This window comes from Columba livia, chromosome 3 (genome assembly GCF_036013475.1).
Source record: "Columba livia isolate bColLiv1 breed racing homer chromosome 3, bColLiv1.pat.W.v2, whole genome shotgun sequence".
NCBI lineage: Eukaryota > Metazoa > Chordata > Aves > Columbiformes > Columbidae > Columba > Columba livia.
The window spans coordinates 79,390,658-79,407,492 of NC_088604.1; the positions used below are offsets into that span (position 1 = coordinate 79,390,658).

Below are 16,835 nucleotides of genomic sequence, written 5' to 3' on the forward strand. Positions count from 1 at the left end.
CTGTGATAATCTCCATCAATAAGTTCTTGGTATATCACATAGAAGAGTAACTCAAATAGCTTACCAGGGAGATGGATACATATAACAATACTTATTTATTTAATAAAAAGCTAGGAACCACAGTTGGGGAACAAAACAAGAGCCAGGAATACATAAAGCAGGAAAATCCTCAAGTGCACGTAGAGGATAAATTCTGCAGAAAGTCAGCAAAGCTGTGCTTCAGCCTTGTATATTCAGGGATAGATCTCGTGGTTTCTGGGGGAAATGATGGATAAACACCATTCTAATAGGTGACATTTGCACATAGTAAGCCTATAAATAATGAATACTAATCTACGGTGAGCAGACTCTACTAACACTACTTCAGGTTTCTTCATGGTGCCAAGTACTGACTGGTGTGATCTACTGGAAAGAATTCTGCATGGCCTGCATCTTTTTCTCCTTCCACCTGTGAAACAAATACTGTAATACAACCCACATTAGCCTAGGAGAACAATATTTCTTAGAGTAATCTTAACTTCTATAAAAGTAGGTCGTTTTGAGGTGGACAGGCTTGATGTTTTCCTCATATTCAACCTCAGGAAGCATAAGAAGCAGAGAAATCTTATGTACCTTTCACAGAGGATATACAGGAAAAAAAGAAGGGTTGGGGAGTAGATCTGATCAGCTCTGCAAGGAAGCCAAAAGCGTTGTGGTGCCACACTCACATTCCAAGTCTTCCACAGGGTCCTTGATGCTTGGGGCCTTTGTGGTAAAATCAAAGCACGAGCCTTGCCTCTGGCAGAAGCACCCCACCATTTGTTTGCCCTCCAGAGCTTCCATTAGGTCCTTCACTTCTCCAGTGTTCACTGAAGAAAATAAGCCAATTAAACTATCAGCCAGAGATTAAAAATGGTGCCACAAGGTTGGAAGAAGAACAGAAATTTTATTAAACTTTGGAATTCTACAATGATGTTTGTACAAAACTGCCCGAAGACCTAGTGCAAGAAAAGTCTGTAGGAGTTACATTTTCTTCACAGTAGATATAGCTGCACAGCAAAAAAAATTACGAGAATTCTGTACCTAAAACAAGCTTAATCCCTGTGCCACAGTATGTGTGCAAAAAAGTGAAATTAAAAGTGACTGCAACCAATCACAGTAATGAATTAAGCACTCTCAGACACAGGAGATTTACACAACAATGTGAAAGGTACAGATATTAAATTCTAAATAGATTGCTCTAATGATTATCTCCTGTGTAACAGATATTTACCCACCTAAACTGAGGATGAAATATATGTATCATTTTTAGTGAGGTAATTTGTTAAAAATACATACATGGAGTTAAACAGAAAACTGAAGAAACCCTGTAGGGAGAGTAACTTCACACAAAAGAGCCCCACTGGGTAAACCAATCAGAAAAAATATTTACAAAATTGATTTTATAGGCCATTCTGAGAAAGGAGCACAACAGGCCAAACTTCATTTCAAAATAAGCCGTTTTGCCTCTTAAAACAATTGAACTTAAACAGTGGGTAATTTGGTCATATTCATACACAAGCAAATTGTAATTCTGCCACATTAATTTCTGATGTGCTGACAGGCTACAACGTACTGTAAATGGCAACAGGCACACTGGTTACATTCCTCTTGTGAGCATAATTAAAGTGAAAATGAAAGCCTGCTCATCATCCTAAGCTTAAATGACTGACATGTAAATAATTTAAGTTGTACATTTTCTACCAAGTGCAGTTGAAAGGTAAATGCAATGAAAAGAAAAAACATTTTAAAATGAAAACCCAAAAATTCCATCCACAAAAGAAGTTGTAGCAGAAAATACTTTAATTTGCATTTAATAGATTCAAACATAGCAAAGATTCAGAATTGTTTAGATCTCAGTAAACAGTTCCAACATTTATTTTGATTTTAATAAATATTTCTTTTTAATAGGCTAGCTATATGGAGGAATTGTAAAGTGATGAACTGCTGATTGCTACTTTATAAACATAAGCATCTAGATTATTTACAATATATTACAGGCCATTTTCCAGAAAAGCACAGAGCAAGGTCAGATAAAGGCGACCCAGCCATCAAAACACAACTCAAGAAAGTGTGGCACAGTGTATTCCATGCACGTATCATGACATACAGCACAAATCATCAGCTGAAGTAGAAAACCACTTCTGTTATTCCAGCTTACACAGGTCTCTGTATTTTGCTGTTTTAAATCTATATTTTCACCTTCCTCTGCAGGCACTGAAGAGCAAGTTGTTCAGCAACAGCGCCTTACACGTTACTTGTGCAGTTTGCACCAAGAATTTTACCATTTTGCCTAAGTCTTCACAACTTGTGAAAGACAAACTATTCTTCTCTGTCTTCTCACTACCTCTGGGATTACAATCATTGTGTCATTTCTAAAAAGAAATGTACTTCTACTCTGAAAGAAACGGCAGACAACATTGAGAAGCTGATTTCCAACAGGGAGCTGGAATTTAAAATTGTTTACAGGTCATGAACAGTGTCACCAACCTTATTCTTTAGTATAAAAACATATCTGTAAATTTCTAAAATTTAATTTAACATATAAAGAACTAAGTCATCCAACTCACATGGCAAAACTTCATAGGCAGCACAGTCACAGAATGTACATCAGATGCAGTAAAAAACATGGTAACAGGAAAATTACTTCACCTCATTTGTAACAAGAAAAAAAATCTTATGTCCTATTTCTACCATGACAAATGAAATGCCTTCCATATTTGACCACCAAGCGAGATGTACCTTCAAATGCAACAGAACTTCCCCATCCACAGCACTTGCTGTTCAGTTGCATTCCTGTGTCTTCCTTACACAACAGAAAAGCAGCAAAGCTTCCCATCTCCTTACCCCATGGTACTACCCTTGCCTCCATTGCATCAGTGAGGGTTGCAAGGAGCAGGTGTCCAGGATCTGCTGGCCCAAATCTCCTGCGTGCCTCATGAGCAAGAGCATGAGGCTGGTATGTGATGCTGCTCCAGTGTCCATGGATTCTAGCCAGGCACGGGTGGAAAGAAAGAAAGAAAAAATAGCAAGTTGTACCCCCAGAAGAAGGCTGGAAGCAATTGGCTTTCCCCACAAAGCAAGGGGAAAAAGGGAAGAAACAATTCCAAGACTCAGGTCTTTCCTGGGGCAGCACAGCCAACACCATTTATTTACAACTAGAAAATCCTGCCTAAAGCTTTAGGCACTATAATATATAATAAAAATAAATCCCAGCTATACAGTGTTTGTCATGCAATTGAGCCTGTGGGTTTTAGCCCCTGCAGGTCAATCCAAAAGGCAAGGAATTAGTGGCCAACTGAAAAAACACACGCTTTCTATATATACAATTATTGAGAAGAGTTAGGTACTCAGGCTGTTGCTCATTTACCAAACATAGGTGCTCACATCTGAACCCGGATTCCTGCTTCAATTTGATGGAGAAAAATAAACTCCAGGGTGCAAATCGCTGCATTGCAGAGTACATCATACAAAGCTTGGAACAGGCCAGATGAACCCACTGAGAAATCACCTGCCCTTCTCCATCAACTAGAAAAAGGAAGCCTGTGGTGACTGGCTCACACGTGGGTGCCCACCGGCAAGAGAGGCTGCTGGGTAAGAACAGCACATCCCCAGGCTGGCATCAGCTTTCTCGAACAGCTCTTTAAATTATCTACTGGCTTAAACAGGAGCTTCCAACTGAATACCAGTTCATTGCCAATTTGTGCAACTATCACCAAAACTTTGACGATCATCCTTCCCCCCCCCCCCCCCCAATATTTTTTTTTCCCCTTACATTTAGCTTATCCTGGTTTGACTCAACACTGTTTCTTGACAAAACAGCATTTTTTAATAATAGCAAGTGCCAGCAGCACAGCCTCATTTCCAGTCAGGTAGAAATTTGAGGCTAGTCTGGAAAAACAGGACACAGAGTGTATTCCAGCTTTCAGAAATTCTCAGCTGTAAAGGACCATGTTATGGAAGCCAATACTGTTACAATCCATTATATAAACAGGTCACTAAATATCTGGTAGGGTGAAAAATGTTTAAGAGCACTTTATTTTGCAAAGACTTATTTTTAAAAACAAGAGATGTTATCTACACTGTACCGGCACTTCCTACATTCATCATTCCTAACTTCGCTTTGACATGCTGGTTTGAAAAGAAATATTACTTCATTTTAAATTTAAACCAATATTTGGTTGCTACTAATCAGTAGTGCTGTTTCGGAATTCTGTTTTAGACAATGGTAAATTATCATCGACAGCTGTGGACAATGATACACAAGTAATTTCTTATTTTATGAAAGTTACCCGTTTTATTATGCTGAATACCCTTTTAAAGAAGATACAGTTAGGGATTGCATAGATAGAGTATGCAGTACTAAATGTCAGTGTGATTACGAATTTTAAAAAGCATCTTTTTTTAAAAGTGACTACAAAAACAAGTTCTTAATTTTTGCATTGACCTTTTCACATAGCACTAAAACATAATCCATAAAAAGCAAATTATTTCCATGGCTCAAAGAATGAAGTATGCTATTTTAACATTTTAGACATTAAAAAGACAATTTCTGGAAACTGAACTTGGGATTACAATCTAGAAAACAAAATGGGCTAGATGCGAATTTGATTGCAGAAGCTTTTCGGCAAGCAGCACTCCACAAACATCTGCCCCATCCTTACCCTACCCCCAGGCAAATGGAGGTAGCCAAGGGGCTGCAGAAGAGTCACTTCCAACTGTGCTGCACCACAGACAAGGTGGTTATTTTAAAGAACAAAGGAAATTCTGGAAAGCAGCACTTAAGGAAAACAAAAGCTTGATATGAGCACGATGCAGAGGATCTCAACATTTTCTGCTCAGTAAGATTCCTATTTTTAAGTAAGTTTCATTATTACAGTAAGTAGTCAGAACTCAACAAGAGCTCTATTTCCTTTTCTGTTTGTTTTTTCTTTTAGACAGCCAGAATCGGCATACCCAGTCCTCAGAATATAGAGAATGTACTCAGTACTGGGGAGAATCGAGAGGTGAACCACCTCTCTACAGACAGGCCAAGTCAGGGTGGAGGTGCATATGTTTTATCATAAAAAACCTGTCTCAAAAAGGAAAAAAGAAAATTTATGAAGTTTCACTACAACAGAACTGTGAGCAGAGAACTTAAAAAATAAACAGATCGTCATAATTTACACATTTTAAAACCATATATTTCATTCATAAATATATTTTCTAATTAATAACCGTTCCTAGTTCAAACATAAATATTCAAGTTGGTATTTGACTTTACTTTTTATCAGTTCATTTGGGTCAGTTCCCTCTGCTCAATGCAGTCATGTAAATGGTCTTCATCAATGGGTTGTGCAAAGGCCTTCATTACCTAGTTTGTTGTAATAAAACTTTAAAATTCTGCAGTTCTCTTATACTCGTGGAAAGCCTGTAAAACAAAAACCCCTTAAGTGTTATTAAGTCAAGTGTCAAAGTGCAGTGCAAATCATCATCTTCCGTGGGGGCTTCCATTTGTTTTTTTGAACATGATTCTGTTCTGAAGATTAACTAAGATGCTACTTTCCCTCTAAAGATTTACTATCTGACTCTCAGTTCGATTTACATAATATATTACAGGGGTTAAAGTTTAGATATGTTTTAATATTTTACATCTTCATTCAACATCTAAAAATCTCTAACCAGAGGTAATAAAACACTAATTACATTCTTTTAAATGGGACCAGATAGTTATATTAAAGATCTGAAGAACTAGCATGATGAACAAAGCAAGTTCTACACATCTTTTAAAGCTGTTAAAATGTTATATTTCATCACTTCGACAGGGTAAATTTCTGCTGTTTTCAAAAAATTAATCAAAATTAAAGTTTCACAAAAATAATCACATCATACACAAAAATACAAAAGCCTAAGGGCTAAATGTCAGTGTAAAAAAATCTCCAAGTACTTTTCTTCCTTTTCACTACTTTTGATGTATACACACTTAAAACAGCAATAAAAAGTGTAGAACAGCTCTACTCAGTGTCCAAAACTGAGGAGACATACCCAAAGCCTAATGCTTAAGACTGTTTGAGACTTAAATACAGCTTTCACAAGATGGAATTTGAGCTTTGAGATCAATAGGTGAATTGGATCCCAATATACAATTACAACCCCTTGGCATTTTGGTTACCTTAATTTTGCGCTTCAAGATCAAGGTAAATGAACCATCACGAGTCCATCACCAAATGGACCGTGACAACAACCAAGGCTGATAATCAGCACCCTACACACTCAGTTTGATGGCATTAAGTTTATCAATATCACTACTAATAATTCAGCCTTTAAAAGCTGCAACTACATGTACAATACCAGCTTTCCACAGACCCTGAGCGCTGATACTGACATTTTATATTTTTTCCACTATACAAATGACAAAAACTTACCTTCCAAAGGCATTTACAAGAGCAACTATTTCTTGGCGTGTGAGTTGAAAACCTTTTGATGGGCTATGCTCAGGAAGGCTCTGTATTTCTTTCTCAGAGAACAAGATCTTCAGAGCAGTTCCTAAGCCTTGAGTCTGCAAGAAAAGTCCAGTGTTTTAACATCTGTAAGATCACTGCATTGAACTCTCAGAAAACTGTAAAAAGTTTAAAAATTACTAATCTGAGCAAACGTTAGTACCAGTTCTTTTACACTGACACACTCTTACCCAAATAACTGCCCACAAACCAGGACACCAATAGAAATGGTTGCCACTGACTGTGTACCAGGTTCAGTCACTTATTTCAGAGCATTTGTTTCCTCAGGTAAACCCATGCTTCACCCTTGTGTTTTTAATCTCTTCCCTTCCCATCTTTTTTCTTCTCAGCCGCATCAGATGCACATGAACACCCACCTGTTATACCACTGCCAGCTCCCTCCTGCCCCTTCCCTTACAGATGCCCCAGGAGCTGCTGGATCAGATCTTCCCTTTGCTTCTCCTCTCCCCCTTCCAAGTCAAACTAGATTTTATTATGTGGTATCACAACTCTTCTGCTTTTTCCACCTCCAGTCCCAGTGGCAGACATCACAGTTTCAGTTTCAACCCCCATTTTCTATATAGAAATAGAACAGAAGCAGCTATTCTTATTTGTACTGCTAGCTCAGGTTAAACCATGACACCCTTTTAATCGGGCTACAGAAACAACCACTGGGTTTTAACAAGAAGTGGTTGAGGGTGGTTGCAAGAGAATTTTATAGGTCAGGAAATCTGGCCCTATTTTGTTTTGTGTGAGAAGGAAAAAAAACAACAACAGATCAGAAGCATTAACTAGGACAGAGTAGGCAGAACTTCAGAAATTCAGCAGAGACCACCAATTTTTTTATGTTAAAAATTTCTTTGAAAACTGAATTCTGATAAGCTTAATGTTATACAGCAGTATAGCACAGTAGGCACCCCAAAGTAACAACTGCTCTCAGTCTGGACTTAACATTAATCTTGAGGTTAAAAATCTTGTTCTCAATACAATAAAAATAGTAAGTGTCCAGAAACTAAAATGGTTTTTCAGCTTCCAGCTTTACTGTGCACCTTTGCATCCAGTTGTTGCATTCTGCATAAACTGTGAAAATACGAATTGCTTCTTTTTCATATGCCTCAATTTGTGAAACAAAAATCTCACTCTGGACTCTCTCACAATTAAGCAAGTGCTGTATTTCCATGAAGACTTCTCACAGATAAGTCTGCAAGGCTCATCTGATCACCAAATACAGATGTTGACTGCCAGTAAGACTTTGCTGTGAAGCATCTGCTTTAAATACATTTTTTTCAGAAAATACAAACTATACCTTTTAGTGAACTAAACAGCTGTTGAACAAACAAAATTTTTTTAACAAAATTTTTAAAATAAATTGTTTAACAGTGAACTAAACATATGTCTATTTTTAATATATAGGTAAGGATATCAAAGACCAACCATGTACAGAAAGTCTGAATGATGACTTAAGAGGCACCCTGCCAAACTAAAATAGATTCTTATCTTCTAACCTGCCCAACCACCATGCAAACACACACACAAAATAACCTTTACCTGCAGTTTGCCCCACAGCCTGCATTTGTCACAGCCAACACAATCCATTATGCGGGATATGTTCTTGAAATGCAACCTGAATTCTTCCTATCAGTTAAAAACAAAATAAAAAGGGTTAACTTAAAGTAATTCCTTAGTTTTACAAAAACAGAAGGTTAACTAATCTAGTACCACTGAAATATCAATTCTTTATTACTAAAACTGAACAAAGCCACAATCATACGTAGTCAGGCCATAACAAAGGTCCATGTAAACACAGATTCTTATTTCCTCGAAAAAAACCCACAAAAATACAGGACATGCAGGGTTATGCTTGGATTCTATACACTGAGTTTCTCCCAACTTTCTCAAAATTTGCTGAGCTATAAGTACCATATCTGTGTCCCTGGCCAACTTCCTTGCATTATTCAAATCCCTTTGAATCAACCTACCCCTTTTTAACAAACAGGAAAACAAGTTACAATTTGCAAAAGACAGTTCCTGTCTAAAGCTGTGGGTAGATTGTTGCTCTGCAGGTTCAGTCATACTGGAAGCAAGCACAGCACAGAACTAATTAAGAGGTTCTCAATTAAATATTTAAGGTCAGAAAAAACACTAGCTGGGCTGATAAATTACTGGCAACTTTCCAATAGCATTCTTTCCAATGCTGATGAAATTCCATACTACTACTGAAATAAGTATTAAAAGTGCTAATCAGTATTGAAACAGACCTTTATTACTGAGCCACACTCCAACTGTGGAATTGTAACCCATACCAATCTGAACACTAGCACACTAACACTGGAAGTTGCTAGGTAGTAGCAACATTCACATTGGGTTCTATGTCTAGGAATTATGTTTTTCCTATGTTTAGTAAAATATTATATTATATTCTAATACATAGGGCATCTGTTTTGTAAGTAAACATCACTGGTTGTTTTGTTTGTTTTTTCAGATGTGAAACAAATACTATATTTAAAAAACACCACTGCATCTACTGGGAATGCCAACTCAACCCAGTTGCTTCACCAAAGTCCTGATGGCAGACCCAAGGCACTAAAGCAGAGATTACAGTCTGCTTGGCTCAGGACAACACCTTATAGTCATTTACTGTAAAGTAGATTAAGAGGCCTTGGATACAATTCTCTAAGTTTTTATCCACGGCTTTTCTACTCTCAGCAGTATGCTTCTGGTAGGTAGAGAGACTTTCGGAGAAATAGCACGATTTAATTCCAAAGTGGTATTTTGGATGTCGTTCAGAAAACTAGCTTTACCTTTAATGACTTCGCTCCTTTTTTATCTCCAGCAAACATGGACTTTTCATCGAAGTGCATATGGAAGGACCTAATAAAGACAAAACAAAAAAACATTGGCTTGGTGAGTAGCTGATGTCATCAGTGTAAAATACTTTCCAGAGTTCCTAGTCTTTTCAGAATAGCTCTTAAAAAAATTACTGAATGGTACCAGTTTTACTGTTCAATCCCCGTAACTTGAAATCTGTTACTTACAGTTTTGTTAAGAATTTTCTTCACTCTATTGCCACTGATCGAGATGTTTTTCTAATACACACTGAAATTGTCTTAATGTTTGCCTTTAAGTTGATGGTTGTTTGATCACATCTCAAATATGTAGTAAGATTATGACTAGGAACAGCAATGAAGCCACACAGCATGTTACCAATCACAAAGTTAGTGAGAAGGTGAGCAAAGGAACCAGACTAAAGAACCTTAGAGTAAACGGAAGGAAGAAGGGATGGCTAAAACCCCAGCAGGTAAGTCTATGATAAAAGCTGGATTACTCACTGGATCATTAAAAGACTACATGTACTATCTTCCTTTTCAAAATAAATCATGTATGTCTTATGCTAAAGAATCATAAAAAGCAACAAATAGGGAGTAGCCCAGGGTGTTGCATGGGGTTGTGTTTTTTTCTCTTTCTTTGTTTGTTTCTGTTTTGGGATTTTTTTTTTTTTTGGTTCTGTTTTGTACGTGTGTGGTTTTTGTTTTTTAAAGATTGGTATATTCAAACCTCAAAACAATTCATCTCTTCTCATCAAACGTGCAAATCCTTCTTGTCCTCTCTCATTATTTAATTTTATTTCTCCATTCCACTCTCCTCCTTGTCCTATCCTATCAAGAAGTCATCTATTCTCACTTGCAAATGTACCTAAGAATTTCAAACTATTGATTAAAAAACCAAAATCCTATGCCTTACTTTGTATCCCTGAAGATATCTAGTAAGAGAGCTTTAGATTCAGCATCTTCATGACCATTTCCAGTGTAAAGGTCAACAATTGAACGCTCAAAGTATGGTGCAACCTTTGACAAAGCACGCAGCTCTATCAAATATAAGAAATACAAATTTTTGAGCCTCCTTGGTCCTTCTCCTTTTGTTTCAATAGGATCAAAGCGGCGAGTGAACTCTTTCACATTTGGTCCCCAGCGAGGCTTCCCCCAGGTTTCTACACAGAGGAAGAAAAAGGGCAGGGGGAATAAAACATACAGACTTTGAAAAAGTAAGCAACTAAGTACACATCCAAAACTTCCAGAAAAAAACAAGTACATGTTACAGATATTGTAGAACTCAATTCAGTAATTTTACCTAGATTTAAATTACCTTCAAGAAGATAATTTGCACACAGATGCAAGTTGATGCTAGCATGAAGTCCAGAAATGAGTTTATAAAACACTCTTTTCTCAAGGCAAAGACCTGTCCAGGATAAGAGAAAAACAGACTCAAACTAAATACTGGAAATAATATATTAAAATGAATATACCTTGACATTTCAGTGATGCAAGTCGGGATTGTTTAACTTTTAAGTTACAATTACAATACATCAGCATTGTTGATAAGCCCTTAAATCCATCATAGAAAAAGTATACTTTCTTTTTAAATATAAAGAAATACTACGAATGAAGTTTGACATTTCTTACTTGATATTTCAGTGTTCCAGTAAATACAGTTAAATAAGTATCTGGTCAGTTAGTACAGTGCCACATCAAAATAAGATGCTTAGATTGTTTGAGCAATGTATTTGAAATAGTCTAGAATTTTGGCAGTCTGGAAGACAGAACTATACTGTGACCCATCCTAATTAGAATCAAAGCTACCACTGAATTAGAGTAGTGACCTCACAGAAAAAACATCAAAAACCCCAGAAAACCTTATGATATTGGAAACCAGCAAAAAAAAAAAATGTATCTTCCCAGCTCTACTGTAAATTCACTGAAGATTTAAATGCAAAGAGCAAAACATCGAAAAATATGACTTTGACAGATACAGACTTCTACAGCATAAACAGAAGAAACAATGGCATTGGGTGGACAAAATATAATTTAAATGCATAAATTACTTATAATACCACATAGACCCAGAGAAAGAGATTACACTTTGAATTTAGGAGCTTTTTTCTTTCTCAGATACATGTTTGGGTGTTTTCCCAGCCACTCCAGTCTCCACAAATGGAAGCAGGAAGAGCTGATGGTAAAGCCTCTGTAAGGCTGAGATATGGCCTCATTTACAGTCATCACATTTTAAAAAGTACATAAATTTGTATGCTTTCCTACACCACCACCAGCTAGAAATTTCCAACCAGACAAGTAAAAGCTTATGAAAGGCAGAATAAACTAAGTTTAATATTAAAGACCATTAAACTGATTTACTTTCCTGCACATCTCCAAAATGTGATTTTGATTGCTACCACTGTAATAATACTTTCCATTTAAATATTAATAAAAAGCAAATTACCTTCTGAACACACATATACTCATGTTAGTTTTATACTGGGAACAGAACCACCACAAACTTTAATATTTTTAAAGCTGTTTTCAAATATAAATGCCTAGCAATGTTAGTAATAATAATGTTCCTCCTTAAATGCCTAAAATGAGCAGAAAATTCAAAGGTAACTGGTATTGAAGTGAACTCCCTCTTTATAAAAGATGAAACGCTGAAGGGTGTTTAAGGGGTATACCATCTAAGTGAATGAGAAGACTTCCAAACACCCTCAAGAAAAAAAAATATTCTTTGAATGGCACTCAGAAGTTCTGTGCACTTTATCAAAAAGACTACACTATGAAAAATATTTGGTGAGATGGAAAAAATACTACAGCATTTCTTCTAGTGAATTGAACATTATATTAACCCATCCAAGAGCCTTTACCTTCCAGCCATGTGTAGAAAGATTCTCCTGTAAATACAAAGCATAGAGTTAAATGAAGAGTATTCATTTTTAACATTACAGTCTCTTTATATTACTATACATACTAACTTTGGCTGCCAACTGGACATAAATCTAAATAATCTAGTTATTAAAGTGAGAACTGGCACAGAAGTGGCTGAACTTTGAGGTTGGTTTAAATCTGTTGAGGTCAGAAGAGGAGAAACACAAAAATGACTAAGTTACTGGCCAGGGCATTCAGAAGCATATGGAAGTGAAAGCTGATTATACGCACTAGCAGTGAAAGATGTGATGAAGAGTGTAATTATATCTGACAGCCTTTGCCTTGAGTGCTGCTGTCTGAAGGCTTCCTGTAGGCTCAGATGTTTTGCCCGAGATCTTTCAGTTGACTGAAAAAATCTTAAAGTCTGTCTCACTGTAGGCAGACCAAATGCCTTTCCTCACCACTCTCTCCTCACCTTCCCAAAAATCAAGGACATTCAAGAAAGTACATAAAATAATGTCCTTCTGATCTGACATCAGTATCAACAGGGCTCCGGAGGAGATCCAAGAATCCTTTAATTTATGCATTTTCAGTTATCTCAATAACATCATGACGACGCATTGTTACAAGGATAAGAACGAACAACAGAACTGTATTTTGCTCTTATCCACTCCTCCTCCCTACTCCAAATGAAAGAATTACCCCAATAAAAACATTTTTTTGATCAATCATCTGCATAAAAACATAACTCTCCTGCCCTCTAAAGCAATGGCAATAAAGTGAATAAATCAGATGTCCAAAGCTCTTTAATGCTTACTTCATTTCTGCAAGTCAAGCAAATTAAGATGACTTACCATCATCTCCTCCTTAGGGAAGGAAAGAAAAAAAAATTCCATAAGCATTTAAAAGATAATTTCCACAGCAATGTAGTAATGAAATGTAGTTTTACTACAAACACTGAAAAAAAGTCCAAGAAACCTTATTTAATCTACAAAAAGGCTACTTTCCACCGTCTTCCTCAAGATGACGTAAGACTAAACACATTTTCAATAATGAAAGTTGCTAAGAATTTGAAATCTTAGTCACAGCTGATTTACATGCACTTGAAAGCTATGTTTTAACTTCAGAGAGATGGTTAGGAAGTCATCTTCTTCAGTTCACATTATTCAATAATCTGACCAGCATTTCCTTCAGAAATTCTGATCCCTGAATTAAACTGCTCTTAAAATTATTTTTATTTTAGTATACCAACAATATATTATTTCAGTATTTATAATTACTAAAAGCTATTTTGACTTTCTAGCGTGTGGTGATGTTTTCTAACTCAATCTATTGGTTAATAGTTAATTTTTAAGGGAAATGAGACACACTGACAGGAGAAAGCAGATTCATTTGGAACACCAGGTTATAGTTTTCAACTTAAATTTGAAAACTTGGGATTTAGGTCACTGCCATGCCTTTTTTTCTAAGCATTCCTGCAGATAACTGAGTCGTCTTAAGTATCCACTCTTTCTTCATATAACGCAAGTATTTGTACATTTCTAATACGTTAAACATTACGGATGGAATATGTACAGCTACATTACACTAGAATGACTATGAGCTAAAGTGATTAGTGCTCTAGGAAAAAACACTAGGGAAGAATACAGGAATACTGACATTTTAGTTGAACTTTAACTCCTTCCCATCCACACTGGAAAATTACTGTGACATTTACTAAACAGCTGCTTGAGACTTACTTAAGCTTTCACATTAGCTCCCCTGACATTAAGCATATTCATATGCATAAGATTAAGCATGTACGTAATCAAGTATCACAAACCTTAGTCTAAATATTGAAAATGGATGGCTGCCTCTACAGAGGAAATTAAAAAAGCAGAAAGCATACCTACGAACTGAAGATTACTATTTGTATCACTTATACAACAATAGTCACTATGTTAAAAGAACTGCATTAGAAAATAAAACAGGCAAGACCCACCCCTACTAGGTGCCAGTGGATTTAAAGGACGATAGACAGATCGAGGCCTAGAAAATAAGATAGAAAACAAGAAAATCAGCTTTAAGCTAAATTGAAGTGCAAGCATAAGAAGTAGGCTTCCTCTCCCTCCCAATTACTTGAAGCAGTTTTCTTCGTAGATGCTGTTCCACACTCTCCAAGCAGAAGGCCCCTTGTATCCAGTGTAACGTTCTGGATTCAGCAGCAAATCCACATACTGTGCATCTGGAGATCTCTCATCTAAATAGGAAACCTTTTGTTACATATTCTAACCGATCAGTTAAAAAAAGATTTAATTTTAAAAAACAGTCACACAGAATTAAATATAAATAAGAGGTCTCATATAATACTATTCTGTCTTCTAGTTGGATTATGAATGCCTTTTACATAAAAATACAACAATATACACACTAATTAAAAGGCTAAAAGTATATAATTTTTTCCAAAATCTCTCATGTAACCTTAATTTCTACAGTGTCTGAACACCTTCGATGTTGTTTCTTCAACTCTACCATAAACACTAGTCATGCAATGTGTTCTCTGACCATATGCTAAGATAAAACCAGTGTTTTCTTTTAAATGGGCTTCAAATTCAGGGTTTATTTTTTTCCAGCAGTATCTGGTTGACAGGGTTGCTTTTCTGAAATGGATATACTGCTACAAGGGCTTCTTAATAAAGACGAGGTCAAATAAGTGCATCTTTTAGTTGCTACATATTGCATTTTTATTAGCTAAATCCCTTTTTTTTCCCAGATACCCTTGCATGCTGGCAGAAAGTCTGGTTCACATTGCTTAATTTAACAAACTTTCAGCATATTGCAGAACGCTGTCTTGGTTACAGCAAGAAACATTATTTAATCAGCATTTCAACAAATTATACCCTCATCTCTAAAGCTGACTACAAATTCAGGCAACATATCCAAAGAGAATTGTGAAACAGTACTCTCTCTGCTTAAAAACTCTGTATGAATAGAAACTTAAGTTTCAAGCTACAATCAGTAAAAAGCAGGAAGAATTCCCTCCTCTTTGAAATTCTACGTCAAGAGCAAGTCATGCTTAAAAAAAACTACATACAAGCCAGTAGTCCAGAGACTTATTCATAGGAATAGGCCAAGCAGAGCCACTGAGCATTTCCTCAGATGTCAAAAAAAGCCACAGAAACTACAGTGAATACTACTCTAAAAAGAAGAGATGACTCTGCATGAGCAGTTAAGCATCGCTTCAGCAGTAGTGACAGAAACAAACACACAGACACAAAATGCACAACAACACAGCGAGTGCCAGATGAGACAAAGTCAAATTACAGCTTGTGTTATTTCTTTGACAGAATGGCTAACCTAGGCAGTTCCTACACTTCCTGGTCACTTCAGGTCTCCGCTTTTTCTTCTCATTATCCACATACATTTGAGTCTGTGGGGCAGTGCAACAGAAAGATGGAAAGCCGACCTGGGTTATGAAGTTTTTTTCAGCTAGATCAATTCCCTTATCTAGTTTATCATTAAGCCAAACAAAAAGCTACTAAAAATTTAAAATGGTGATATGGTTCTGTGCTACAGTTGAGTGAATGAAGAGCTCTCTCACCACCAAGAAGAGAGAAGAGAAAGAAAACAAGAGTTTCTACCTCATCCCAGTAGTTATTCTCTCATCTCTCCCTGCTCCAGCTCACAAACTCATCTGATAAGCCACTTCATCACAACAATCGGGGAGATGAGAAGTGGTTGTCAACTTAGTTTCCCGCTAGTCAAGTAAGCTGGATCAGTTTACCATGCACAAAGATGCACACCCATGCAAAAAAAGCACTGGAAGAACACAGCTGGGCGCAGCATATCCTCTTTCAGCAGGGTGTGATGCAAGGAAAGACGGAGGCAGAATCAGGAACTATTTAAGTTAGTATTACTCCTAAAATTAATGCTCCTAAACTATATCTTTCCCAACTGAGCCCTCTTAAAAAAAATTAAGTAGGCAGTAGAGACAACAGCAGCTTATTTTATATAACAGTTTAGATCTACAGTAATGCTCACTGACTATTTATTACAGAAACAGCTTATACAGAAAATTTTGACAGATAAGACACAGAAGTGCTAAAGAGACCCCACAGTTGGTAAGTCCACTACAGCTGCTACTTTCTCAGGTGACAGCAAACATTAACCTAAAGGAAGATTAAAGCATCTTGCATTATGCCCCAAGTTTTCCTAGCACAGAAAGCTTTCTAAGGTGTTTATTAAAAAGGCCTTTAAGCAGTCATTCCTGAACTTGGCAATTCTCATATTTATCTGAAAAACATTCATTTGAACTTTGAATGTTACAAGCAAATAAAAAGACTCACACGTGGAGCAGAGGGAAGACACAGCCTAGTATCCTAATGTTTTAACAATAAGAAAGTCCCTACAAATAAGGGTGAATTTAGTGCAGAGATCATCTGGAAACACAGGAAGGCTGGACAAGGAACCAACTCAGTCCAAGCACAGACAGTAGAATAGCAACAAAAATAATATAGTACTAAGAAACTGAACCAGCTGCAAGTAATTTGTCTTGTATTTGTGCTAGATGAAACTCTTTTGTGAGAATAAGCTTTTTAAAAAACATATGCCAAGCCCCTCCCATTTACCCTCTTTTTTATAACCATAAAAGTCTCCTGTTCACTATACT

General features: G+C 36.6%; 1 protein-coding gene across 2 annotated transcripts in view; it reads right to left on the minus strand.

Moving 5' to 3' along the window:
• Positions 1–905: 905 nt before the first annotated feature.
• Positions 906–16,835, minus strand: part of ERO1B (endoplasmic reticulum oxidoreductase 1 beta) — a 33,186-nt gene continuing 17,256 nt past the window's right edge. The window contains exons 7-16 of one of the 2 annotated variants that reach the window (XM_065057790.1): positions 14,306–14,426; positions 14,169–14,215; positions 13,042–13,053; positions 12,187–12,213; positions 10,641–10,733; positions 10,239–10,485; positions 9,299–9,368; positions 8,046–8,132; positions 6,423–6,556; positions 906–5,428 (exon numbers count right to left, since the gene is read on the minus strand). In XM_065057790.1, the coding sequence (XP_064913862.1) occupies positions 5,368–5,428; positions 6,423–6,556; positions 8,046–8,132; positions 9,299–9,368; positions 10,239–10,485; positions 10,641–10,733; positions 12,187–12,213; positions 13,042–13,053; positions 14,169–14,215; positions 14,306–14,426 (899 nt within the window). In that variant the 3' untranslated portion in view covers positions 906–5,367. The remainder of the gene's footprint in view (positions 5,429–6,422; positions 6,557–8,045; positions 8,133–9,298; positions 9,369–10,238; positions 10,486–10,640; positions 10,734–12,186; positions 12,214–13,041; positions 13,054–14,168; positions 14,216–14,305; positions 14,427–16,835) is intronic. The other variant, XM_065057791.1, reaches the window with a different exon arrangement.